The sequence below is a fragment of the Raphanus sativus genome, chromosome 4 (assembly GCF_000801105.2).
Source record: "Raphanus sativus cultivar WK10039 chromosome 4, ASM80110v3, whole genome shotgun sequence".
Classification (NCBI taxonomy): Eukaryota; Viridiplantae; Streptophyta; class Magnoliopsida; order Brassicales; family Brassicaceae; genus Raphanus; species Raphanus sativus.
This window is the reverse complement of record NC_079514.1, coordinates 42,562,455-42,588,653: the sequence shown is the minus strand read 5'-3', so window position 1 is coordinate 42,588,653 and position 26,199 is coordinate 42,562,455. Positions and strand designations below refer to the sequence as shown.

The 26,199-nt window shown below is 36.7% G+C and overlaps 6 protein-coding genes across 6 annotated transcripts; 3 read left to right on the top strand and 3 right to left on the bottom strand.

Annotated features, from left to right (window-relative positions):
- Positions 1 to 2,379: 2,379 nt before the first annotated feature.
- On the bottom strand, positions 2,380 to 3,547 carry LOC108849162 (ARGOS-like protein). The gene is made up of 2 exons (XM_018622675.2): positions 3,193 to 3,547; positions 2,380 to 3,074 (listed from the first exon to the last, which is right to left on the bottom strand). Exon 2 carries the CDS (start codon positions 2,910 to 2,912, stop codon positions 2,511 to 2,513), a length of 402 nt encoding a protein of 133 aa, XP_018478177.1. The 5' UTR covers positions 2,913 to 3,074; positions 3,193 to 3,547; the 3' UTR covers positions 2,380 to 2,510.
- A 10,444-nt stretch (positions 3,548 to 13,991) lies between these two features.
- Positions 13,992 to 16,039, bottom strand: LOC108854863 (uncharacterized). Its single transcript, XM_018628528.2, has 3 exons — positions 15,889 to 16,039; positions 14,254 to 15,198; positions 13,992 to 14,158 (listed from the first exon to the last, which is right to left on the bottom strand). Exon 2 carries the CDS (start codon positions 15,194 to 15,196, stop codon positions 14,255 to 14,257), a length of 942 nt encoding a protein of 313 aa, XP_018484030.1. The 5' UTR covers positions 15,197 to 15,198; positions 15,889 to 16,039; the 3' UTR covers positions 13,992 to 14,158; position 14,254.
- An 83-nt stretch (positions 16,040 to 16,122) lies between these two features.
- Positions 16,123 to 22,323, bottom strand: LOC108854864 (6,7-dimethyl-8-ribityllumazine synthase, chloroplastic). Its single transcript, XM_018628529.2, has 9 exons — positions 22,305 to 22,323; positions 17,761 to 17,944; positions 17,582 to 17,688; positions 17,369 to 17,464; positions 17,168 to 17,263; positions 16,986 to 17,064; positions 16,704 to 16,750; positions 16,557 to 16,616; positions 16,123 to 16,397 (listed from the first exon to the last, which is right to left on the bottom strand). Exons 2-9 carry the CDS (start codon positions 17,912 to 17,914, stop codon positions 16,359 to 16,361), a joined length of 678 nt encoding a protein of 225 aa, XP_018484031.1. The 5' UTR covers positions 17,915 to 17,944; positions 22,305 to 22,323; the 3' UTR covers positions 16,123 to 16,358.
- Positions 19,139 to 20,044, top strand: LOC130511364 (glutathione S-transferase T3-like). Its single transcript, XM_057008319.1, has one exon. It carries the CDS (start codon positions 19,139 to 19,141, stop codon positions 20,042 to 20,044), a length of 906 nt encoding a protein of 301 aa, XP_056864299.1.
- Positions 20,563 to 22,050, top strand: LOC108838981 (uncharacterized). Its single transcript, XM_057008996.1, has one exon. The coding sequence runs from the start codon at positions 20,688 to 20,690 to the stop codon at positions 22,002 to 22,004; it is 1,317 nt and encodes a 438-aa protein (XP_056864976.1). The 5' UTR covers positions 20,563 to 20,687; the 3' UTR covers positions 22,005 to 22,050.
- Positions 22,324 to 22,773: 450 nt separating the features above from the next.
- On the top strand, positions 22,774 to 24,893 carry LOC108849857 (4-hydroxy-tetrahydrodipicolinate reductase 1, chloroplastic). The gene is made up of 9 exons (XM_018623469.2): positions 22,774 to 22,933; positions 23,018 to 23,237; positions 23,310 to 23,547; positions 23,611 to 23,744; positions 23,818 to 23,892; positions 23,974 to 24,075; positions 24,175 to 24,284; positions 24,395 to 24,482; positions 24,582 to 24,893. Exons 1-9 carry the CDS (start codon positions 22,917 to 22,919, stop codon positions 24,648 to 24,650), a joined length of 1,053 nt encoding a protein of 350 aa, XP_018478971.1. The 5' UTR covers positions 22,774 to 22,916; the 3' UTR covers positions 24,651 to 24,893.
- The last annotated feature ends 1,306 nt before the right edge of the window (positions 24,894 to 26,199 follow it).

Below are 26,199 nucleotides of genomic sequence, written 5' to 3'. Positions count from 1 at the left end.
CATGGATGTAAAAACGGCCTTCTTACATGGTGATCTGAAAGAAGACGTGTATGTCTCTCAACCCGAAGGATTTACAGTCGCCGGACAAGAGGGGAAGGTGTACAAACTAAAGAAGGCGTTGTACGGTCTCAAACAAGCACCAAGAGCATGGAATGTTAAGCTGAATAAAATTCTTGTTGGCCTTAATTTCCACAGGTGCTCAAAGGAGCCATCGCTCTACAGAAGACGAGATAGGACGGACCTTCTGATCGTGGTAGTGTATGTAGATGACCTACTCATAACAGGGTCTTCTTTGTCGGCAATAAAAAGATTCAAAGAAAGTATGGCGATTGAGTTTGAGATGAGTGATCTTGGGAGATTGTCATATTATTTGGGAATTGAGGTACATCAGTTCAGTGGAGGCATTACAATGAAACATAGTCGATATGCGTCAAAGATACTTGAAGAAAACGGTATGGGAACGTGTAACTTGAGCCATATACCTATGAAGTTCAACTTGAAATTGTCTAAGGCGCCTGCGGAGAAACCCATTGATGAAACAGAGTACAGAAGAAACATAGGCTGCCTGCGATATCTGATACATACTCGTCCTGACTTGTCTTTCAGTGTTGGGCTACTAAGTCGTTATATGCAAGAACCTAAAGAATCACATGGTGTGGCGTTAAAGCAGATACTAAGGTATATTCGCGGAACTAATTCTCATGGGATTATGTTCTGTCATTCGTCGAAGCTAGAGGTGGTTGGTTTCAGTGATAGTTCACATAACGTAGATGAAGACGACGGCAAGAGCACATCTGGTCACGTCTTCTATCTTGATGACAGTCTGATAACGTGGTCGTCACACAAATAAGAGATTGTAGCTTTATCATCCTGTGAGGCTGAATTCATGGCTGCCACAGAAGCAGCAAAACAAGCAATATGGATACAAGAGATGCTGGGTGAAGTCGTTGAAAGAAGCTGTGAAAAGGTGAAGATAATGGTGGATAACAAGTCTGCAATTGCACTCACTAAAAACCATGTTTTCCATGGTCGAAGCAAACATATCCATCGCAGGTTTCATTTTATTCGAGAATGTGTCGAGAAGGAACAAATTGAAGTTGAGCATGTACCAGGAAGCTGGCAGAGAGCTGACATATTGACGAAGTCACTGGCAAGAACCAAGTTTGTTGAAATGAGGAATTTGATCGGGGTCAAGAACATGGATGAAGAAAAGCTCAAGCTTATGGGGGAGAATGTTAGATTAAGCTTGAAGTAAAACTTGAGGAGCAAGCAACCTAATTCTATTGAGTTATAGATTAGGAAAATATCTATTTTGCTAAACCTAATGATTTTAAGAAATTATGAGTTCTATATATTAAGATGCATATGTGATGCATAGCGTGTGGTTTTATGATTTTGTGATCTTGAGTTTTTGAGTTGATTAATAAGAGAGGGACTTCTTATTAAAGTTGTGATTCTATAGGTTGCTCTCGCAAAAGCCAAGGGGACAGCTAATGGAAGCAGTGAAGCAGCTTCAAGGCTTTGATGTGGACAGAGAAGAAGTATACAAAGGTCATCATCAACTCATGGCAGTGTTGGAGCATCACCTTCCTCTTTTTTTTTTTTGCCTTCTTCACACTGAGCAATCTTAAGATAGTCGAAAAGAATAAGAACTGAAAGACAAATCATATCACTACAATTTTGGATCCAGGTCTATGAGAATGTCTTCGTCAAATCTCTTTCTTTATGTCCTAACCCATGGGAGATGATAAGTTTACATTGTTGTTTGATCTACAAGAAAAATATAGACATAGTCTTACTCCGGTGTCTATCATTGAATGTAGGTATGGGTACATTTCTCTGGATCTGAATAACCAAACCGAAATATTGAAATCAAACCTAAACTGAATTACAAAAATGACCACATGGATTCTATTTATTTGGAATCGAAAAAGTAAAACCGAATGTATATCTAAATTTAAAAAATACAGATTATATACGAGTTTCTAAATAACCAAATACCTTTAAAATACTATTTATAAACCAAAATACCAAAAATCACAAATTACCCAACTATTTTTTCACAGAAATATTTAAAATTATCTAAATTTCTGAACCGAAATATAACCGAAATAGACCAATTTTTTTTTGGATATTAGCTGATTTCTAAATTTACTACCTAAACCAAACTGAACAGAAATTTGATTATTCAATTTGTAAATAACCGAAAGGATACTTGTAAATAACCAAGGATACTTGTAAATAACCGAACGGATACCATACAGAAAACCCGAAAACTAGCCGAACCTAAAAGTCTTAGCCTAATTGAATGATAAAATGAAATGTGAAACCCTTTTCCCTTAGATTTTCAAATGCTCTAATCCCATCTTGAGAACAATGTAGATGAAATCATGAAATTTTATAGTACTACAAGTTTTACAAATTAAATAGTTATACAAAATCTCTTATCCTGAAACCGCATGTAATAAGAAAATTAACAGTAGATAAAACAAAACCTCATTATCCTTGTGTTACATATAAGTTCTTGTTACATGTTTGGCACTTGAAGAAGAGGGCATCAAAGCAAGAACCATAAGCAAAACCATAATCCCAATAGGAATCAGAAGCAGCATAAACGGAGGAGGAGGCAACGGTGGCAGAATCAAAGGAAGGATCAAGAGCGATGCTGTGAGACCAATAAGGACAACCATTGACTCTATACTGAAGTAACTCGATGAGATTAGCCTCCTCGGACTGTTCTGAGACGACAATGTCCTAAAATATTCTTGCTTGCTCATCATAGGAGCTTGAGTTGGTCCGCGAAAAGTCATGTCTTTTCGGTTATCTCTTCTCGTGTCCATGATCTTGTTGTTGCTTGAAGAATGATGTTGTTGAATGTTTACGTTTTGTAGACCGGAGATTTCACGAATCATCTAAAAAAAAGTGACGTGAGGGAGCAAAAAGCAAACAAGCTTCTCTGTTTCTGCTGTCAATGTAGGTTGGTTGAACAACTCTGGACCTAAAAAGACTCAAAAACTTTTCTTTCGAGGTGGAGAAGAAACTGAACGTTGAGTCAATTTGACGTTTTCAAGAAGCTGCAAGAAAGAAAGTTGTCAGACGTTATGTTATGATTCTCAGACAAAACTTGTAATAAAAGCAATATTGAGCAGCAAATCATACGAGAATTTACAGAAAATTGTAGAAAGATGATACCTTTACAGGTTCTTGTAGCCAAACTCCTTGAGAGAATAAGGATACAACGTTAGAAATCAAGATCTTGGTATAAGGCTTTAAGGAACAGAGAGAAAGTTTGAATCTTTTTTTTCTTGGTAAGGAGGAGAGAATACAGAGGAAGAAGAAAGAGGGTGTGGATTTGGTATAAGAAGGTATGAGATGAAGAAGACAAGTAGCAAATAAATAAGTAATCTTTTTGGGATTGGACTGTGGAATCAGGAAAGAGAGGAAGGTTCATTGAATTTACAGATCTTTTTTTTTTTCTTCAAGAAAAACAGAGCAATAATGTTTTTAAAAGGATTGAATTTTTTGATTATTACTTTTTTTTTTCTCTATTGGGGGTGACAAGTGTGACAAGCAAGTTGCTGATTCTGGAAGGCCTGCCTGCAAATTTAGAATACTTTTTAACTCTCTCTCTCTTCTTCATAAGCACAGTTGGTTCTTCTCCCCTAGACACTTTATCTCTCTTCCTTAAAGTAGAAGCTGACGTAGACTGGAATATCTGGAGTAAGCCTCTGTTTCATTTGGAGGTTTTCTGTTTCTTTTGAGAATATTCAATGGTGTTCTTACGTAGTCCTATTGTTTTTGTTTATCCAAATAAACAGTCGTGTTTTTTCCTTTATGAGTTGTAGGCTTTATTAGTCTCCTACTATTATTTAAAAGAAATAAATTAATCGTTGGTAATATGAAAACAAATAGAAATATAAAATGTAAACCACTTGTTTTTTTTCCTTTGTATAAAATATGCAGGTTAAAATATGCTAGAAATAAATAACTAAAGATAGATATAACTCCTACTCTCTTTAAAAGTGATCACTTGATCTGTGTTCTATATATATTATGCTTGTTTTCCATTGTTTATCACATTGATACCATTATTATCCAGGGTTGTAATCTATTGAAACTATGGATGGGGGCACTAGAGATGAGAGATCATAACAATAATGATTACAAAGATTGAATATATAGTGAAATTATAAAGGAATTTCCCACAAATACATTCACATAAAAATTATTAGAAGTCATATAGTTATACATTCCACCTAATAATAATGCTATGCATGTTTATCGACCAATTAGGACCCATGAGTTTATTCTTCTCTACGGCATTTCATGTGGTGGATATATCATATTATTTCATGTTTCCTAGTGTGACAGTTGGTCCAATATTTATTTTCTTCGGGTTTTTAATATTTTTGGATAAATCGTTAAAAATATTATCTTATTGCAAAAATATTTAATATTTCAAATTTAAAGCAGTTCAAAAAGTAAAATTGATACACGAATTTGTGTAGAGCCAGTAATTAGGTTTTGGGGATTATAGATAATTTAATAGATATTTTAATAAATATTCTTTTTACAATTTTATAAATCTATGCTTATGTAAATTAATTATAAAATTTAGGGGTGATAAATCAATGTTTCAATTGCATATTAGATTGATGATGAGACTTATGCATTTTTGCGTGATTAATGAGGGACATGATATTTTACGTAAGCAGCTCCTTGTTTGGCCTTTCTGCCGTTCTGGTATATAACATCAACTACGTCAATTATACTAGAACTGAAAAATGTTATGTGTATCAACTACTAACTAAATGAAATCATTATTATAATTTAACTATACAAATTATTACAACGAGAACTTAGCTCAATTTATTAACAAAACTTAACCAGTTTTTTTCAAAAAAAAAAAGAAAACTTAACCAGTTTCTCAAAAAAAAAAAAAATTAACCACGCACAAAAAGATTAGCATGCAGGCATAAAATCTTATGACAGAAATAGCTGTTTTTTTTTGCTTAAGACAGAAATGGCTGTTAAGAGTTACATGTTAAGCATCGTGATATCTTTCCAACAACTGAAGATTTTCATTTTGTCTTGCGGATATGTAACTTGATCCGATCGTTAGGATCGATGTCACACATTCCTATATTAATGTGTACGTAAACGTTATGCTTATCGAAGTATATTTTATATAAAATGCATTTTCTGTTGTAGAGGTTTGTGCTATCTTACTATTTTAATCGATCACATCTGTTTACATAAAGTTTTGTAATATTTCTAGCTTGGAAACATATTCTTTTTTCTTTTGAACGACATACTGGAAACATACATGAATAATTATTAGAGTAAAAGAAAGATAAAATCCGTATCGAATTTCATCAACTTTTTGTAGACTATTAACGTGTCGAAGATTACAAATATAATAACGAATATTCGGTTTGAGTTTCTATTCAAGATCATCAGTCTCATTGTCAGTAGATACAACCATAAGTTTGTATATAATATAATGAACTTCACATGTACATAAAAACCATAGTCATGTACAAGAGATCGCAATCTCTTATCCAGATCAAATAAGATTTTTATTCGTAGGCAAAACCAAGAAAGATATATATAATTTTTTAAGGTGAACAAGAAAACAGTAGAATTTCTTACAGAAACAATTTGTGGATTCTGTTAGTATTATTATAAGGGTATAATTCAATTTCAAGAAATTTAAAATAAAATGAATGGTGGAGAGGGAAAGCTATATGGAAATGGCAACCCATGCATGATTGCCTTGGACATCGCAAACCCTCCATTAGATTGCTTGTCTAGTGGCAGTGGACCTGCTGGAACAATATTCAACATATATAATTACTTTTTAGAATTATTATGTATTTGAATAATGCATAGGCATTATTATCTCAATAACGAGTTTATATGATGATAAGCCCACAGTTTCATCACATACTAGAGACTATTATTAATTCTGTTTTCTCTATAAAGGCTACCCTTTAATAATTTTAGTGGTATTACGTAGGGATACATTGAAAAGAATATAGTTGCATAACGCTAGCAATAAAATGTTGATAAACAATTAAAATTCGAATGATTTCAAAAGGTATATAATGTGGATGGAATTGCACATGTCGTTGTCACGTGGCTCGTTCCCATCGGTTCAATGCATATCTCAAGTCTCAACCAACTTATCTTATTAATATTCCTCGTACAACTCTCCAATCTCTTTATACATTTTCAGTTTCTCTTTTCTGATAGTACATAGTATAAAGTTAAAAGAAATGGTATATAGTATACAAAATTGTAAAACAGTAGAATCAATTTTCTTATAAGTAGGTAACTATGTAATGGAACATAAACTAATCTCAGATCTAAATAACAGTTGCAACAGTCGACTGGTTTTACATATCAAATTGTAGTTTGAGAGATCCAATGAATTTTCTATGTTTAATTAGTTTTTTTAAACCTATGTTTAATTAGTTATTTGAACAACTATTAAGTATTTTATAAATATAAGCATATTGCAGTAGAATAAGTGTGATAATATCCCCTTACAGAAAAATTCAATATTAAATGTGTCTTACAAATGTCTCTAATCAACTTTAAAAAATTTCGTAATTACCAATACTATTTTGGTTTATTAGTACTACACCGTGGATCGTCAGTCACCTAATCAGTATAATTAGTATATTCAATCATATGCATTAATTAATCTAGGTACTAATTGATAAACTAATTCTTCTACAGTGTCATAGTTAAAGCAAAAACTTTTATTTTCTTCCGGATACAGATAAGAATACATACTATATGGGGATATATACTTTTGTCGATTTTTTAATTCATCTTTGTAATGAAGTCTGAGCAAAGATATGACCAGACTGAAAAGGGAATTAAAGGATGATAATATGGAAAGATTTAAAACAAAATTCATGCATCTGCTAGTGAGGTTATTTGGATTCATTGCATGTATCTTGATGATTCGTTTTCCTTTCACCTCCCTTGACACAAAAGTTAAGAGGGAAAACAAATTAATCATAATTTTTTTTACTTCATATCATTTTCAAGATATAATATCAATCAACTATTACCGATATGATTCATTGAGATGTAGATTATTATTTGAATAATGTAAAGTTAAAACACAGTAACAACGAGTTTTGGTAAACTAGCAACGATTAGTATATTAGATGTGAAACACAATCACTTAATTGAGAGATTGGAGATAACTTTTTGTTTTGTTTGTGAGATCACCTCCCAAAGAAAACAGCATACCATTCATGTTATATTTGAAAATGAACAATTAATTGTTCTAACTTTTCCTTTAAACAACTTTGACTTACTTCAGCGCCATTATAAAATGTCTCGAATTGTCAGCCCTTTTTGTGTACCATTACATTTTTCTTGTGTGGATATATACTAAAACGTGAAACTAATATATAACAATTAGTAAAATAAATAAATTAAAGGAATAGTAGAAATAAGAATAATTATGAAATTATGAATAAATATGGAGTAGGACCCAAGACGGCAAACATGGTGGCTAGGTGGCTACTATGTTGTGTGTTCACAATCTCCCTTCACTATGGCCGCTTCAAAATCTAATAGCATTCTTGTTTTATTAGTGACATCACCTTTCAAAGAAAAAAAATAGCATACAATTCCTGTTATATTTGAAATGAACAGTTAACTGCTTTTACCTTTTCCTTTTTTTTTTTTTTTTTTTTTTTGTAACTTGGCTTTCAATATTAAAAACGAGAAAGGAAATGTAAAATTTTACAAACCTAAACAGGCCAAGGATTAACATGGGCTAGACCCAGAATTAAAGTAAACATATAGATTAGGAACTTTGAAGTTGAGAGAAGATTTAAAAGATGTAGAGGCCCAAGAGCAAAGAAGCCAGCCCATCAAATTGAGAAGCATAGCTAAGAACCCAGCCCAAGCCATTTACAGCTGTTTACCTTCCAGTTTTGTAATCATCGACATCATCGTTTGGCGAGGAAGATTTACCGGTTTCTCTTCCAGTTCAAGCATACAGAAGCCATAACTGCATCATCGCGGAGCATGCACGAGGGTTTGAAAACCTGAAACATTGAATCCTGTTTCTAACCTGCTTATCAATGATCGGAATTAGGGAGTCCACAGTTCTGAAAGTCTGTTGATGGAGACGCTTGTTACGCTCTGCCCAGAGCCAATAGATGGTTGCCTGAAGTGCGATAAGAGTAAGTCGACGCAAATCCTTGTTACCTCTTAACTGAATCAAGCGGTTAAGGTTTTCTTCCCATACGACAGGTGATTGGAATTGGCAGCGGCGAGTGATAGCTCTCCAAACTATTTCACTATAGGAGCACTCGAAGTAAATATGGTTCCGACTTTCTGGGAGGGAGTTGCAGAGCAGACAGTTTGGATCAACTCCTGGGAGTCCCCATCGAATCAAGCGATCCTTAGTAGGGCATCGATCCTGAACAACAAGCCAAGTTAAGAAAGAATGACGGGGGATACCCATAGGGTTCCAAACAGCAGACGACCAAGAAACCTTTTGTATAGGACCTTTCAGGTGAGTATAAACTTCTCCCGTACTGTACTTGCTGCGTAGCTTACCGTCCAATATCCATTCGTACTCATCATCGCTCTCTGAGAGGGAGACAGTGGTCAAGTGAATATGGAGAGCTAATTGATCATTTGTCCTTGCAGCTGGAAGAAGCCAGCGGCCTTCTTGAAAGAGTGAACCCAGCGTAGCAGCTCGTGGAATACCAAGTCGGGAAGCAGAGCCATTGAGAAGTTCATGAAGGCAACCAAAAGGCGACCAATTATCATACCAAAAGCTAGTGGAGAGACCATTACCCACACGGCGCCTGATGAGAGGGTAGATGAGATGACGAGACTTGATCAACTTATTAGCAAGCCAGGAATGAGAGGTACTCGGTTTTACAGACCAGTAATTACTTATGGAACCATTGAGAATAACCTCTTTAAACCAACAGACCCATACAGAGTCAGGGCGAAAGAAGAGCATCCAGAGAAGCTTGAGAATGCACGCTTTGTTCCATGTGTAGAGGTCTTTGATACCCAAGCCGCCCTGGTCCTTTGTAAGTGTTACTTTTTCCCACGAAACTCTAGCAGATTGATGCCCCTCACTTACACCATTCCAAAGAAATAAGCCACAAAGAGAGTTTACTTTCTTTATGCAGGCCTTTGGGAGTATAAACGATGAGCACCAGAATGTCGTGATCCCATTGATGACAGTTTTAATGAGGAGCAGCCTTCCCGCAAAGGAGAGCGCCTTGGCAGACCACGAAGAGAACCTGGCTTTGATTTGCTGGAGCAAGGGTTCACAGTTGTGCAGAGTCAATTTTTTTGTTACCATCGGAACTCCCAGATACTTCATTGGCAAAGAACGGTGAGGCATGCCTGTTGATACCTGAATAGACGAGATAACTTCTTGAGTTATACCTGATGAAAAGAAACTTGACTTTTGCAGGCTGACAGCTAGACCCGATCTCTTCTCAAAGTCATGAAGGATCTGTAAGACTCTCTGCACCGATTGTAGGGATCCATCAATGAAGATTAGGAGATCGTCAGCAAAGGAGAGATGCGTGAGCTTTGTCTTGCCACAGTTTTGGTGATAAGAGAGATTTCCCAACCTAGCCTCCTGATCTAGCATCATAGACAAGCAGTTCATAGCAATAACAAACAGGTAAGGAGATAGTGGATCACCTTGCCTCAAGCCACGCTTTCCTTTAAAATATCCATTTACCATCCCATTGTAACCGATTGTGAAACTTGGCGTGCAGACACAGGCTCTAAGGAGGTTTATGAGAGGCGAAGGGAGATTGAAGCTGTGCAAAGCCGCAAAGAGAAAGTCCCATGAGAGAGTGTCGAACGCTTTCGCTATATCCACCTTAATGGTAATTCTCTTTGGCCCCTTGTTTTTGTGATAACCATTCACCAATTCACTTGCGAGTACTGTGTTTTCAAGTAGCAATCTCCCCTCTACAAATGCAGTTTGGTTTGGTAAGATCAACTCTGAGAGAATTGGTTTAAGCCTGCGAACCAAGAGCCTGGAAATGACCTTATAGACAGTGTTCAAGCATGCAATAGGCCTGTAGTCTGTTATCCTAGCAGCACCAGTGAATTTAGGGACTAGAGATAGGATAGTCGAGTTCGTGGCTTTGGGCATGAAACCTGAATTGAAAAAGTTCGTTATAGAATTGATAACCTCCACTCCTATGATGCCCCAAGCTCCCTTGAAAAAAGCCGAAGTTAAACCATCCGGGCCTGGCGCTTTGTTAGGATTGAGCGAGAACATCATCTTTGTTATTTCCTCCGTTGTGGGCATCAGTAACATCCTTTGTTGTTGTTGCAGGCTGCATTGGAAACGAGTGAGACTCCGGAACCAATCAGAAGGTGTGAACAACATCGTAGGCAGTAAACCATCAGGCCCTAGCATAGCTTTGAAGTGAGCTATAGCGTGTGCACTCATTTGCAATGGATCAGTAAGCAAAGCACCGGAGAGGAGCAGGAAAGATCGAATTGCATTGAAGCTTGCTCTTGTAAGACAGACTCGATGGAAAAAGGTAGTGTTGAGGTCTCCCACTGTCAACCAATTTATTCTTGACTTCTGCTGGAAAAAACATTCTTCTATTTGACGCAAGAATTGCCATTTCTCGTTCAAGACTCGCTCTTCTTCAAAAGTTTCAGGAGTGGGATCATTTAAAGCACGCACCTGCACAAATTGAAGCAAACTGTAAATCTCTCTAACTCTTTCCTGAATTTGTGAAAAATTCTCTCGATTTAGTATTTTTAAACTTCTCTTTATGTATTTCAGTTTCCAAGACAGAGAAGACAGGTTGGCTGATTCGCTTCCGGCCTCAAACCAAGCCTCACGGACGACCTCAGTGAAACCCGGGTGTTTAGTTAGGTAGTTTAGGAATTTGAAAGGCTGGGTACCGGCTTTAGGGAGGTGAAAGGCAAGGTCTATTAGGCAAGGGGAGTGGTCCGAGAATTCAGGGGGTAGAAAGGTGGCAGTGGCATGGGGAAAAGTGGCTATGACTTCACTGGAGATCAGGCATCTATCCAACTTTTTTGCAATGGGAGAGATCAGGCTTTTACCTTTTCCTCAAAACAGATTTTACTAACTTCAGTCAAATTTTTTAGAATTAAAGACGCGTTTTTTTTTGGTATACCACTACATTTTTCTTGTTTGTCTATGGCTGTGATTGGTAACTTGCGGAATGGCGGAATGGCGTCTAAAAACGCAAAAACGCAAGAATTTCACCAATCATAAAAAATTTGCGGAATGTAACATAAAACGCAAAAACGTAAATTTTGTGTTTTCGCTGAAAAAAATACAAAAGAACTTTCATTAGGCAAAAAAGTAAGGTTTTGTGGCTTATTTGTGGAATCAATATTGTTTAATTATATGAAAAAAATATTTTAAGATATTCAATAAATATTAGTTAATTATAAATAATAATGAAATATATAATATAAATGTATAACTTCATTTTTAATGTATATGTTAATATATTATTATTATGTATATAGAATAAGATAAATAATTAAGATAAAATAAAATTTTGATTAAATTTAATTGGGATTTTGTTATAATAATAGCTAGTTATTCATATTATTAATTTTCAATAGATTAAATAATGTACTAATTTTTTATTTTAAAAGTTATTTATATTTCGCCTAAAGTTCATTCAATTGTTTGGAAAATTATTCCATAGTTTTTATTCAGCAGATTTCAAAATTTTCCGTAGCTTAGTTAATTTTTTCCGCGATTTAATTAATTTTTTCCATAGTTACGCGATTAAGCAATGTTACCGATCGAAGCCTATATGCCAAAATATTAAAAACCAAAAAAAAAGTTAGCAGAAAAATAAATAAAAGGATAAATATACATAAGAATGAAGATGAAATTATGAATAAATATGGAGGAGTAGGAACCCGGATGGCAAGAGTGGTGGCTGCTCTGTTGTGTGTTACTATCTCCTATTCTTCAAATTCTGTGTGCTTTCCCTTATAATTGCCCCTTCTAAAAACCAATACCACTTGTTTTTTTTCTTTCAAACACCCTTAAAGCTTTTCAAATAGTAGGCTGTTAATTAGACTTTAGACCAAGGAAAATGTCAAATTGGCTTTCTTGAATTTTTAGAAGAGCCATCTTGTTTTATACCACAAAAGCCATCTAAACAATTTTCATGTAATTATTTTACCAAAAATATCCATGTAGTATTTACTTAAGTATACCCACCAAAAGAAAACTTACTAAAAGTATGTATTACACAAGTATTAAAGTCAGATGTAGTCAAATGTGTAGTGATTTTATTTATACCAACTACTAAACTCTTACTCTAATAATACTATAACATTCAAGCTCATAAGATTTTGAAGTGAGAAATATTATTTCATTAATTCATTCTAACAAATTAATTTTTCACAATTTTGAAATATTTAAAGTAATACAAGTCAAAGAAGACATATGTTTTGAATGTTTTTATCGTGGGGATTTTGATTTAGTGCATTGTTCCAACCTTTTGACTCCTCTAATCTCCATTTTTAATTATTATTATTTGTCTTTGATCCCTTTCCTCGATCCAACCTCCTCCTACTACTACTACAGTCTCTTACTTTACAGAAGCGTATAAATAAATAAACAACTTCTAAAAGTTCGGCTCAGCTGAATAGGACAACCGCAACTCATTTAATACGTTAAAACGCGTTTATTAAAACGTGATGCACGTTCAAAAAGTTCTATTTCAATTCAAAGAACAAAAAGACACGCAACAACGTTCCAAACCATCTTCATCACATTACATCATCTTGGCTTCTTTAGCAGCCAATCTCTTCTTCTACTTCTTGACGCTAGCTAACTTGTAACCACCTTTGCACAGTTTCCCCCCACTGAGTAACCGATGTCCCTCCTCTGCTTCCACTACTTTTGCTTTTCCCTTCACCACCACCGTGTGGATGATCACATGGATTCTTTGCCCCGCCTCTCACTTTTGGTCTTATCCCCGCCACCGTACGGGTCTGACACTTTTACAATTGTGGCACGGCAACTGGAGTTGATCCACCTCGTGTCCCCTGATGGAAGCTTTATCAAACACTTCCCTGAAGCAGGCTCCTTAAGGATCTTGGCGTTTGTTCCTGCAGCTCGGACTAGCTTCCCGCCTTGTTTTGGATTCATCTCGATGCTGTGGATGATTGTTCCTATGCGCATCATACCTAGTGGCATGGAGCTTCCTATAATTGAGTTTTTTTTTTCTTTTTTTTTTGGTCTAAATGTTAAATCCTATAATTGAGTTGATGTCCATGTCCTTACATTCGTGACAAAAATTCTGTACATTAGCAAAACCTTCAAAACACCAACAAAACTTAAGAGACCTAGAAGTGACTAGTCACCAAGAAACGCAACTACAAGAAAGATAATGGATTATAACACAAAAAACTAGTTGAAAACTCTGGAGTACAATTTGCCAATATATATATGATTATGATCGCCTTGACCAAGTTAGAAGATGTACATACTCAACGTCACATAATTGATGAGGAACAAACGTTTTGTAATTACGATTAATTTTCTTGTTTTATAGAATATATAACGAATCACTTAGAGTTGTGAAAACATCATTTCAGTTGAGGTCATGGGGACAATTGTGTTTAGGGTCATACATCTAGGTAGGCTTGTGAAATTTGGTTTATATTGGTTGGACCGGCTAGTTTGGTTAGTACAAAATTTCTCGAATTCGATAAAATAATTTTGTTTGTTCGATTCAGTTTATTAATCGGAAAGTTCAATTTTAAAAAGTTCTACACAAACTTGACCAAATGTTTTGATGATTGGTTAAGTAGTAGTTTAATTTAGCTAGGGATTCGTGTAACTTCAAACTAAGTCCGGTTAGTTCAAAATTTGGATATGATTTTGATTTGGTATAAAGCGAAATGATTTGGTTAGAAAACATAACCAAATGAACCAGACCACACAGATATAGGGAGATCCAAACAAACAGCACTAGTGAAAAGTCAAGTCTGATCCATCAGTCATCAAAAGCACACACCAAACAAGTCCTCAGTTTAACTTAAAAACATTATTCTTAAAGATGAGAGATTCAGTACTCAACACACACTCAATCTCTTGAGCTCTTTTCCTTTACTCCTGAAAACAAAACAAAGATAGTTCTATGAGCCAAAACGATCATATAACAATGCTTATAAGCAAAAAAAAAAAGAGAAGAACATATACTAACTAACCTCATTCGTCATCGTCATCATCATCATCTTCCTTCTTCAAACGAGTCTCACCACCTTCCTTAACAATAGGAAGCTTCATAGCACCAAACGGAGTATCAACATCCACATTCCCTTTAATAGTATACCCCGTCCCTTTACCACGTATCATATCCCAAAGCGCAGATCCAAAGTCCTTGGGCCTAAACGTGATGGGCACGTTAACCAACCCGCTCCCGTTCTTATCAAGCTTAATAGAATCCGCTATCTCAGCTTTCCCAATACTCACATCACTCAACCAAACCTCACAGTCCAAGTCGTTAAGCCCCAAGTCAAAGTCATTCATGTTCTCAAGCCTCACGTGGAGAATCGCAACCGTCTCCTCCAAGGAAAACTTCTGGAACTTGATCTTCTCGATGTCTACATCAGGCTTCTTAGGTATCGGAATCTCCCCGCGCTTCTCCAAGGGCAACGTCAGCCTCCCGAAGACAGGCACGTCGACGATGAGATCGACTTTGATCCTGTAAGGAATGATCATCCCGGGGTTGATGTCGTTGTAAGTGCTCTTGATGTCGTCGTAGATGAGAGTCAGGGGGATCTTGACGGTCTCTTCCCCGTGGGCCTTGATGGTACCTGCGTCGGGGATGAGGCCAGAGACGAGTTTCCTACCGTCGCTCTCGACTAAGTAGTCGATGTCGATCAAGGGGATGGGGACGGGGTTGGGGTTCTTGACGAGGACGTCGACGACGATGTCGGCTCTCTCGAGGTTGATCTTGGGGATGTGGATGGCGGAGACGTCGGCGGTTGGTTTGCCGAAGCCGATGGTTTCTTCGATCTTCTCGCCGATGTCGTGGATGAAGTCTTTGACCTTGTCGAGGAAGCCTCCTTTGCCTTCTTCTTCTTTTTCTTCCTCTTCCTTGTGGTGGCCTCTGTCGATGATTTCCACTTTGTTCTCGGATGTTGACATAGCTGAGAAGAAGCAAAGGTGGCATCATTACAACAACACAGACAAAAAAAAAGTCAAACCAAACAGTTAAAAGGCTATACTAACATCCAGGACATAAACATTTTTTTAAAATAACTTTTACAATTTTTTTCTTTTTTTCAAAATTTGTGAAAAATATGTCTAAAATTTTGGAAAACAAAATCAGTGTTTCATTGGGTGGCTTCGATCGATCTCTTAATTTTATTGACATTTTTTTTCTATAGATTAAGGTCCCCAAATTACAAAAAATATATTTATGATCCCAAATTTTCAGATCACGGCACGAAGACACAGTCAAAACATATAGAAATGAGAAAGGAAAAGACTATATCTACCAAACACCGTGAAGTAAGAACTCGTATCACAGTAGATCTTAATCAACTAGATGATAAAAGTGAGACCATGACAACATTTTATAATCTTATAGCCTTGAACAGAAGAACATGCATTGCATGTTTGAAGGACATCAACAACGATCAGATCACGTGAACAAAAAAAAACACGATCTAACGATCATTAGCGCTTAGATCAAGCAAAAGGTCAAACAGATCGGTAAAAAAATAAAGTCAAAATCAGTAAAACTTGATCTAATCATCAACCTTCTTCTAGATCAAATACAGAATAAGGATCAATGCAAGAACAGATAACGATCAGAAGTGGATTTGAATCTTTACCTAGAGAGAGTTGGATGAATGCGAGTCACAGAGAGTGTGTTGAAGAGACAGAGAATGGGTTGGTGAAGATTGTAGAGTTTGCTGGCTCGTTGAACTATATCAAGTATCAACTAGTAATAAATGTTGACGCGTCATCTTCGGCTTGCCGACAAAACAACGTGTAAAGTGCTATTGGGCCATTAGGCTTTTGTAAAGTCTGCTTAATTGCATTTGGACACCTAGAGTTTCAAAATATTATGGCAATGAGAATCATATTTTCGATTGGTGCTCGTCCCCTAAAATCCAGAGGAATTATTATTAGTACACACGATTCAAAAACAAGACATGAAGCTTACAAAAAGCGTTTAAATATTTTTTCACAAAGAAAACAACTTTTGACAATCTTTTCAGGTACAGTTTCGGAAGATTGGATTGTAGCCAACAAGTTCTCTCATACGTGATGATCATTGCACCTCCCATGGAACGAGGAGCTATTTCAGGTGGTGCTCAAACAAAGACGCCATCTCGAGCTGCAGGAAAGTAAAATGAGAGAAACTTCAAGGACTTTACAAAAGAGACAAGAACTCGAATGGTGATAAACATGAGCATTGTTTGCTTAGTTGAAATATCAGTAACTTCTACATCTTGTTTTCAAGAGTAAAGGAGTGGATCAAAATGATGATACTTACCGCCGTCAAAGCAGTTTCAGCTCCCTTGTTTCCGGCTTTGCCACCAGATCGATTCAGAGCCTATAGGTTCAGTTAAAATAATTTCAGATTATATGATGAAATCAGCTACATATCATCCACTTCTTTGCATTAACAAAAAGCTTTAACCTGATCCATGTCCTCGCATGTCAGTACACCAAATATGCATGGAACACCTGCAAAATTGAAAATCAAAAGCGTTACATCTACTGCTGCAAAGCTAAACTACTGACAACACTGTCTCAACAGCCAGAACTAATCGATGGTGAGGGGAATGAAATGATGTAAGCTCTTTTGAGTTTGGAAGTGTCAAAAAAAAGGGTACAATCATTCTCTGTTTTCAAACCAATGTATACATATATGTGTGCTTAAAAAAAATGCATATCAGTCAAATAAATAATGGAGAGAAACCTGAATTAATGGCAGCAGAAAGTACTCCAGATGCAGCAGAGTTGGCAACAGCATCATAATGAGTAGTATCTCCTCTTATCTAAACAACACACCAAAGGACAAAATGACTAGATGAAAACCCCAACTCTAAAACATGTGCCAGCAATATAAAGCAAATGATTTTCTGAGTAAAAGAGTCATACCACAGCACCGATACATAAAACGGCATGAAACTTTCCTGAGTTCCCAAGGTTCTGTGCAACAACACCTATCTCAAAGCTACCAGGAACCCAAATAACCTGATGGAAAGACAAAAAGAAAAAAAAAAGAGTTTTCGTTAGCTTCATGCATACAAAGGATGTAAAAAGCTCCAATATTTATCAATTATGAATTAGAAGAATGACCTCGATGTCTTCTTCTCTAACAGAGTACTTGTTGAAAGTCTCAATAGCTCCTTCCAAAAGCAACTTCGTCACAACCTCATTGAAACGAGCAACAACCTTTACAGATAAAAAAAAAAAACAAAGTCAACAAGCCTGAGCACGGAATCAATCACTCAGAGAATCTATCAGAACTCAACAGATCCCTTTGTAAAGGTGAAGACTTAGAACACTCACAATAGCGAATCTAAGACCTTCTCCTCTGATTAGCGACCCAGTGACGTGGCGGACAGCAGCCGTCTGTAAGCGTAGCTCCTTCTCTACGGAGAGTGGTGACGCGAAACCTAACACGGAAGCCTTAACATCTTGAAGTATTGAGCTTTAAGAGATAAGAGTGTGAGGAAGGCAAAGCGTACCGGATGCGGATGAGGCGAATGATAGGGTACTACTGGATTTGATTACAGAAGAGACAACGTGAGGGTAACAGGCGGAAGAAGATTGACGCGAAGGGAGGTGATGACGTGTCGTCGGAGTTAGGCGGAGACACGGAGGGGAAGCTAACGACTTCATTTTCCTTCTCTGGCTGCGGTTAGGACTTAGAGCATGATTATAGGGACATCTTAGAGTGTATCTTAGGTTTATTTAGATTAAATTAAAAAGACCAAACCACCTTTATGCTAAACTCGTCGCTTAATTAGGAGAAGGAGAGAGTGTATCTTATGGCCACGTGTTGAAAGGTGATTGGTGAGAGAAGAGGTGAAGCACGACATCGTTTTGTCTCTCTCACTTTTCTTTCTTTCTTTCTTTTTCTCTTCTTTCTCTCCTCTCCTCGGCGACACGAAAGGCGATTTGCTTCATCTCGGTGAATCTCCTCAACGAGACGGCGTCTCTGTTGGTAGCTCGTCTCGACGAAGGAGAACGACGTTTCCTCTAGCGGTTGCTCTCCTCGACCAACGAAAACGGCGAGATTTCTCTCGTGGTGGCTCTCGGAGACGAAGAGACATCGGTGAACGCTTCTGCTCTGGATGATCGAAAGGTAAAGATGAGTTGAATTTGTTTCAAAGACAAACTATTTCATTCATGCATGTCTTTTTTGAATCGTGAATCTTTAGAATGAACAAGCATCTGATTTGTTTTAATTTTTTTGTGTATTTGTCTGTTGAGATGGATGATCAAGACCTTTGGATGATCAAGAGATGGCGAAACCTTGCTCTTTGTCAGACTCAGACAGAACCCCCACGATTGTTCATTAAGGTAAGACCTCTGTCTTTGATCATTTGAATAGAATAAAACCTGATATCTTTGCTCTGTTTAATTGGATAAACTATTGTCATTGCTAATGAATTTAGAGTCGTATAAAACATTCTTCTTTGCTCTGTTTGGTTTGGTAAATCTTTGTAGAGTTTTTAGTCTGTGGTTTGTCATATATGTCGCGATTGTAGTTGATTTTTACTTAAAGAATTCAACCGTAGTGGTAGGTTGTGATCAATGCATAGGTTTAGGTAAGAAATTGTATGCTTAAATAGATATTGGTAGATTTAGGTAATAAATTTTATGGTTAGACTGAATTGAATGGTTTGTGTGAGGAATGGTGTTGTGTGATTAATGGATTGTAGCTATATGTCAACTCGGTAGTGGTAGGTTGTGATCAATGCTTTGTGTGATGTCAAACACGGTTATAAACCGTGTACTTCTCTTCTTTCTTCTCCTCTGTCTTGAAAAAACAGTCTTCTTCTTCTTCCTTCTTCTCCACTTTCTCATCTTTGTTATTTTCTTTCTCTCATCTTCTATTCAATGGCTTACTTTCCTGGTTCTGGAACCGGTTCGTTAGTGGACTTACTTAGTTCACAAACCCAAACAGTTTCCTTCAGTAACTTTCCATCTGTAGCTAGTCTAGGAACCGAAGCTTCAAACCTTCATGGAGTCACTTCTGCTGCGCCAAAAGAACGAAGGAAATGGACACAAGAGGATGACATTGTTCTCATCAGCGCGTGGTTGAACACGAGCAAAGATCCTGTGGTGGCCAACGAGCAAAGAGCAGGAACCTTTTGGGAGCGAGTTACTGCATACTATGCTGCAACTCCTCACGCTGCTGGCTGCTTGGTGAGAAAGACGGGTGACTGCAAGCAGCGTTGGCACAAGATCAATGATTTCGTGTCCAAGTTCTGTGGATCATACGCAGCAGCAACTAGAGAGAAAAGCTCCGGCCAGAATGAAGTTGATGTTCTCAAACAAGCACATCATCTTTTTTTTATCCATCACAAGAAGAAGTTTACTCTAGAACACGCATGGAGGGAGCTGCGCTTTGACCAGAAGTGGCGCGACATTACTAATAACGATGATAAGAAGAAGAAGAAGAGGAAGAATGAGGAAGGTGAGGAAGGTGAGGATTCAGTTCCCTCTGAAGCAAGTGGAAGCAAGCGTCCACCGGGTGTGAAGGCTGCAAAGGCTGCAAAGGCTGCAAAGGCTGCAAAGGATGCAAAGGATGCAAAGGCAAGTGGAAAGAAGCCTGTGGTGCATGAGATCCTGGATGTTGACAAGTATGAGAGTATGTGGACAATCAAACAGCAGGATTTGGCCGCCAAAGAACGGTTGTCTAAGACTCATATGCTTGAGAATCTCCTTGCAAGACAAGATGCCTTAGCTGATTACGAAGAAGTCCTCAAGAAGAAGCTTATCAGTGATTTGTTCTCTAGTTAATGTCTCCTTGTTTAAATGTTTCAATGTCTCCTTGTTTTAATGTCTGTAGTTGTTTCTATTTTAATGTTTGTTTCTGTTTTCTGTTTCTGTTTCAATGTTGTCTTTGTGTTTAATGTTTTCTGTTTCTGTTTTAATGATAATTTGCCTTTGTTTAATGGCTATGTTTCTGTTTCAAACGCCTCTGTCTTGAAAATAATTTATGTCTTTGTAATGCAGGTGGGAGAGTAAAGAGACAAGAGTGGGAGAGTAAAGAGACAAGTGGGAGAGAAGACAAGTTCACGAGATGTAATGCCTCTGTCTGCTCTTTTTGGTTCACAAGAGTAAAGAGACAAGACAAGTTCACGAGATGTATAGTAGACATGTAGTTCTTGTCTTTTTGGTTCACGAGATGTACATGTAGACATGTAGTTCTTGTCTTCATGTTTCACGAGATGTACATGTTTCATTATATGATAGTCTTTACGTCACTGTCTTTTTCTAAACTTGTATCTATAAAGTGAAAATGTTGTATCATTCTCTCATCACAAAACAATTCTCTCAACTGATCGTAAACATCATTCTCAATTCATCACTTTTCCTTCTTTCATTTTCAATTCATCACTTTTCCTACTTTCATTTTTTTTTGTTAAAAGATTCCAAAAAAATGGATGAGTCTTTCAATCAAGCTTTTGATCAGTATTATGATTACCATTTCGATGCAGCATTTGAGAGTTTGAACAATCAAACAGGTGGTCAAGAAGAAGAAGAAGAACAACAACAAGAAGTGGTAAAAAAACAAAGAAAAAAAAGAGTAGTTATCGAACGAAATCGCGAAGAAGGCCATCAACGGTTATGGAACGATTATTTCAGTGACACTCCTACATATCAGGAAAATCAATTTCGACGAAGATTTAGAATGAACAAGTCATTGTTCATGCGTATTGTTGACCGCCTCTCCAATGAAGTTCAATACTTTCGTCAAACACAAGACGTTACCGGAAGAAGTGGTCTCTCTACACTTCAGAAGTGTACAGCCGCAATTCGTGTCTTGGCATATGGTTCTGCCTTTGATGCGGTCGACGAATACATCCGGCTTGCTGCAAGCACGGCTCGGTTATGTGTGGAAAATTTTGTGGAAGCAATAATAGATTTGTACGGCGATCAGTACCTAAGGAGACCAACGCAAGATGATCTTCAGCGTCTACTTCATCTCGGAGAGATTCGTGGATTTCCCGGTATGATAGGAAGCATCGATTGTATGCATTGGGAGTGGAAGAATTGTCCCACCACTTGGAAAGGACAATTTTCTCGTGGTTCGGGAAAACCCACAATCGTTTTAGAGGCGGTTGCTGATTATGATCTCTGGATATGGCATGCGTTCTTTGGACTTCCAGGTACTTTAAATGATATTAATATTCTTGATCGCTCACCTGTTTTCGATGACATCATACATGGCCAAGCTCCACAAGTGAATTTCTCGGTGAACGGAAATCCTTATTCAATGGCTTACTATCTCACCGATGGTATTTATCCTAAATGGGCAACTTTTATCCAATCTATACCACTTCCACAAGGGCGGAAAGCAGTTTTATTTGCTAAAACTCAAGAAGCTGTCCGAAAAGATGTCGAGCGTGCTTTCGGAGTCTTGCAAGCACGATTTGCCATTGTCAAAAATCCAGCACGTTGTTGGGACATACTCAAGATTGGGAAGATTATGAGAGCATGTATCATACTCCATAATATGATAGTGGAAAACGAACGAGTTGATGGCACTCAATTCGACACTTCGGGTTTCCAACCGGGAGAAGACGGCGAAAGTTCAAGTGCCGATGACACCTTTTTCATAGATACCCCTCCAAGTATCTCCGATCAAGATAGTGTTATAATAAGTATGCGTGATAAACCAATGCATCAACGACTAAAACGTGATTTGGTTGAACATATATGGCGTAAATTTGGACGTGATCAACGCAACAACTAAACGTCGATGCCGCTTTTAGTAATCTTTATTTTCATGTTTTTATGTTGTTATTTTAAAATCTATTTTTAAAATGTTATGTTTAATTTTGCTAATATAATAAAATAATTTTATCTTTAAAAATTGTTTAATTTAAATGTAATATTTTTTTATTGTTAAGAACTTTAATTAAAGAAACTACCTATAAATGAAAATAATTAAGTGTATCTTAATAATATATCTTAGCTTAATGATAATCATTAAAATAACATTAATTCCCACTTAAGATACAAATAAAGTTTCTACCTATAAACATGCTCTTAGGAGTGATGATGAGTGAGTGAGTGATCTGGTACCGTATATTTGGTTTCTTATCGTTGGTTTAGCTATTTAATTAATTTCGGTTTAGTAATGAACCAATGGTTTGGTTTAGAGATTTCTGGTTAATTAAAATTGTGGTTAGTTTGATTAGAAAATCGGTAGATTTTTGGAGAAAATCAGTTTCATTTCGGTTCGCTTTACCGTCGGTTATTTCAGGTTTCTTTTAAAAAAAACGAAAAAAGTTATAACCAGAACATATTAAAAACAAACTAATTGAAAATAAACAACTAATCAAACTTAACTCAAATTTTATTAAACCAATCATAGCCATGACATAAGTTGTAGTAGAATTTTCAAAAAATTTGAACCGACCCAAACCAAACTTTCAAAAATAAGTTGGTAAAATCGCAAACCAAACTTTACTTCCAATTAATTCAGTAATGAACCAAACTAACCAAAAAAACCGAACTTATCCGAACCCACAGGCCTACCCTAAAGTCTCCAGTTCCATCGCCGGTCGGAATATTCAGACAAAAGTGAAAAAGACTTCTTAACTTCTTTGTCTGCCGCAGCAAAAGAACAAAGCTTTCATCTTTTGGGGAAAAACCGTAGGATATGGCTACGACGAACTGGTACCATTTCTATTCTATTGAATCTTTTTAAACTCCATAAAGATGAATCTATTGAGAGATAAAACGTTTGTAATTGATCCACAGGCTAATGTCGTCTCCAAGTGTGCTCCTTCATCGCTCAGGGAACAACCCTCGTCTCGCATTTGCTTCTAGAAAGAATCAGTCTTTAAGTAAAAGCCGTGTTAGTTTTCTTGGTCACGCGAAACGTCGTCTTCCTCCGGTGGTTTTATCAATGGCGGCGATGGAGGACTCTGGTGAGGGAGCCGTGAAGTCTGTTTTGCCTGGAAATGGCATTTCCATCATGGTATTACATTTTAAGTTACAACACTGTAGAGAATCTCAAGTGTCTTCTTACACTTATCTCTTACACCTACAGGTGAATGGATGTACTGGCAAAATGGGGAAGGCAGTGATCAAAGCAGCAGACTCTGCTGGAGTTAACATCGTTCCCACTTCCTTTGGGTCTGCTGCTGAAGCTGGGCAGACTGTTGAGGTGTGTGGAAAAGAGATCACCGTGTACGGTCCTACAGAGAGAGAAGAGGTTCTTGCTTCGGTGTTTGAGAAGCACCCTGAGCTTATTGTTGTCGACTACACCATCCCCACTGCAGTTAATGGTAAACTCCTTCTTAGATTTGCTTTGAGAAAGACTTGTCTGATTGAGTGATGATATATGTTAGATAATGCGGAGCTGTATAGCAAAGTAGGTGTTCCTTTTGTAATGGGAACAACTGGTGGAGACAGGAACAAACTGTATGAAACTGTTGAGAAAGCGAGGATCTATGCTGTGATTTCTCCACAGATGGGTAAACAGGTAATTAATGTGTTTTCTGGTTGGAAAGTGTTGTGAATCTTTTAACATCTCTTTGCTATGTTGGTTTCATTAGGTTGTAGCATTTCTTGCGGCGATGGAGATAATGGCTGAGCAGTTTCCAGGAGCCTTTTCTGGTTATTCCTTGGAGGTGGTACTTTTGTTGTTATGCAATTATATATGCTTCTTCTTGCTACGTTTAATCAAACAGCCAATGTTGTATATGGTGTAGGTGATGGAGTCTCATCAAGCTAGCAAATTGGATGCGTCCGGAACAGCAAAAGCTGTCATCTCTTGCTTCCAGGAACTGGGAGTGTCTTACGACATGGATGAGGTGCATTGTTTGTTACTTATATATCTTTACATCTAGGCAATGACTTAACTTATTTTGTTTCTTTGTGTACAACTTTTTTTTTTGTGTGGTGGTTGGTAGATACAATTGATTAGGGATCCTAAACAGCAAGTTGAGATGGTGGGGGTTCCGGAAGAGCATGTCTCTGGCCACGCTTTCCATCTCTATCACTTGACATCACCTGATGAAACGTAAAAAAATGCAAATATCTCTAATACATCATTGATTGAATAACTTTGATCACTACTGTAAAAAAAAGGGTTGTGTATGTTCCATAACTAACTCCCCTTTTCTTTTGTAGTGTCTCCTTCGAGTTCCAGCACAATGTGTGTGGCAGATCAATATACGCTGAGGGTACTGTTGATGCCGTGCTTTTCCTTGCCAAAAAGGTTCAGAAGCTTACTCCTTTTTTGCTCACAATGAGTCTCTCACACCTTTTAGCTAATTGATGATAATTGTTGATTCTCAACACTTTTTGTGAAACGTAGATCCGGTTGAAAGCAGACCAGAGAATCTACAACATGATCGATGTTCTGAGAGAGGGAAACATGCGTTGAGCTTCCAAGTTTTTTGTCCAAATAGTGGTTCTAGAAGAGTTGAGATAGTTTACCAAAATCATCAGCTGTGAAAGTTAGATTTTCGGTTCCCACTTCTTCTTCTGCCTTTCAGACCGGCTTTTTGAAACTACTATAGGGTTGTTTGCTCTGTAGTTCTTTTTGGTTTATTTAAGAACTTTCCGTTGTTGTATTGTTCATGTAAACCTTTTTAGTACCATCAAGTTTACTCTCCTTTTTGAATCATTGAAGTTCTTAAAGGTAGTTTAAGCTCATCAGTTACTTATCTGGTAATCATTTGTGTGAGTCATAGGGACATTGGTCCAGTGGTGACTCTCAGTATCCTTGATCAAATCTTGTCTTCTTTATTCACTCTAAAGAAAAGTAGTGTTTCTTAAGAACAACAATAGAGAGATTACAAGATCGCAATAGATTAATCTCTCTATGTCTTCTAGCTCTTTCTTATAACACAACACCATATTAACTTTGACCACGGACCTCTATTTATAACACAATCACCATATTAACTTTCCTATTCTCTATTGTCTTTGTAAAAGACATTAACCGACGACGAGTAAACGAAGAAATGGAAATGGGAGCTGGACATGGGGGTTGGACCTTAAAGAAAATTGGGCTGAAATTAGTTGGGCCCATCTTCAAACAAAGAATCTAACGACAATCTAAACTATTAAAGGTGAAGTACAAATAGAAAATACCCCTGGATTTTCCTCAATAATTACACACCCCTGCCACTAGATTATAAACTGCCGTTTCATTTAATTCCTAAACGAGCATAAAACATTGACATCACAATACCAGCCCAATACAAACTAAAAGCCTAATATATAAATACCACCTAAACTCCACTGAACCAAAATTAATTTAATTCTCCTCAGCATGCGTCCTTCTACCTTGCTATACAAACAAAACCAAATATATAAATACTTAACCACATATTGTTTAAATACTTATTAACCAGGTAAATCGATTCAAAATATACAATGCTTAAGAGGAATGGTGTAAACCGTGTAATAGACATTGTTGTGCTATCATCTAAATTTTTCCTATCTAAACCATTAATTTCTTGTATGTATTTTTTATGTTTACTCTGATATTTTTATGATCAATTGTATGGTTTCTAACATGGTGTATTTTAACAATTCTCTGATATGGATAAAATCTTATTATATTTTTAAAAAATGTATTTAGGTTAAAGAATAACAAAAGATATTATAGTTTGAATCTTTTGATATTTTTTTTGACAAAAAGTTTAAATCATTTGATATTATCTGTTTACGAAATATATATTTCTAATTTATTAATTTCCAAAATAAAATATTCCAAAAACGCAAGAATATAAAAATAAACCATATCAAGAAATACAATTAATCCGTTCATACTAATAAATTCAATAATTTCTAAACTCAACCACATTCAGTTTTTTTCCCAATGTCAATGCACCCACCATCACACAAAGGATATCATTACCTAATCTTTATTAAAAATAATATTCTGGTGTTTATGATGATTAAAATAAAAAGAAATGTGTAGT

Excerpts from the sequence above, each read along its gene's own strand:
- LOC108849857 (XM_018623469.2), top strand. Across the intron at positions 24,076-24,174 it reads TGTCTTACGACATGGATGAG|ATACAATTGATTAGGGATCC; the intron begins GTGCATTGTTTG and ends GGTGGTTGGTAG. Across the intron at positions 24,285-24,394 it reads TTGACATCACCTGATGAAAC|TGTCTCCTTCGAGTTCCAGC; the intron begins GTAAAAAAATGC and ends TTTCTTTTGTAG.
- LOC108854863 (XM_018628528.2), bottom strand. The coding sequence starts at position 15,196 with ATGTCAACATCCGAGAACAAAGTGGAAATCATCGACAGAGGCCACCAC.
- LOC108838981 (XM_057008996.1), top strand. The coding sequence starts at position 20,688 with ATGGATGAGTCTTTCAATCAAGCTTTTGATCAGTATTATGATTACCAT.
- LOC130511364 (XM_057008319.1), top strand. The coding sequence starts at position 19,139 with ATGGCTTACTTTCCTGGTTCTGGAACCGGTTCGTTAGTGGACTTACTT.
- LOC108849162 (XM_018622675.2), bottom strand. The coding sequence starts at position 2,912 with ATGATTCGTGAAATCTCCGGTCTACAAAACGTAAACATTCAACAACAT.
- LOC108854864 (XM_018628529.2), bottom strand. The coding sequence starts at position 17,914 with ATGAAGTCGTTAGCTTCCCCTCCGTGTCTCCGCCTAACTCCGACGACA. Across the intron at positions 17,264-17,368 it reads TTAGAGAAGAAGACATCGAG|GTTATTTGGGTTCCTGGTAG; the intron begins GTCATTCTTCTA and ends TCTTTCCATCAG. Across the intron at positions 16,617-16,703 it reads CATGCGAGGACATGGATCAG|GCTCTGAATCGATCTGGTGG; the intron begins GTTAAAGCTTTT and ends CTGAACCTATAG.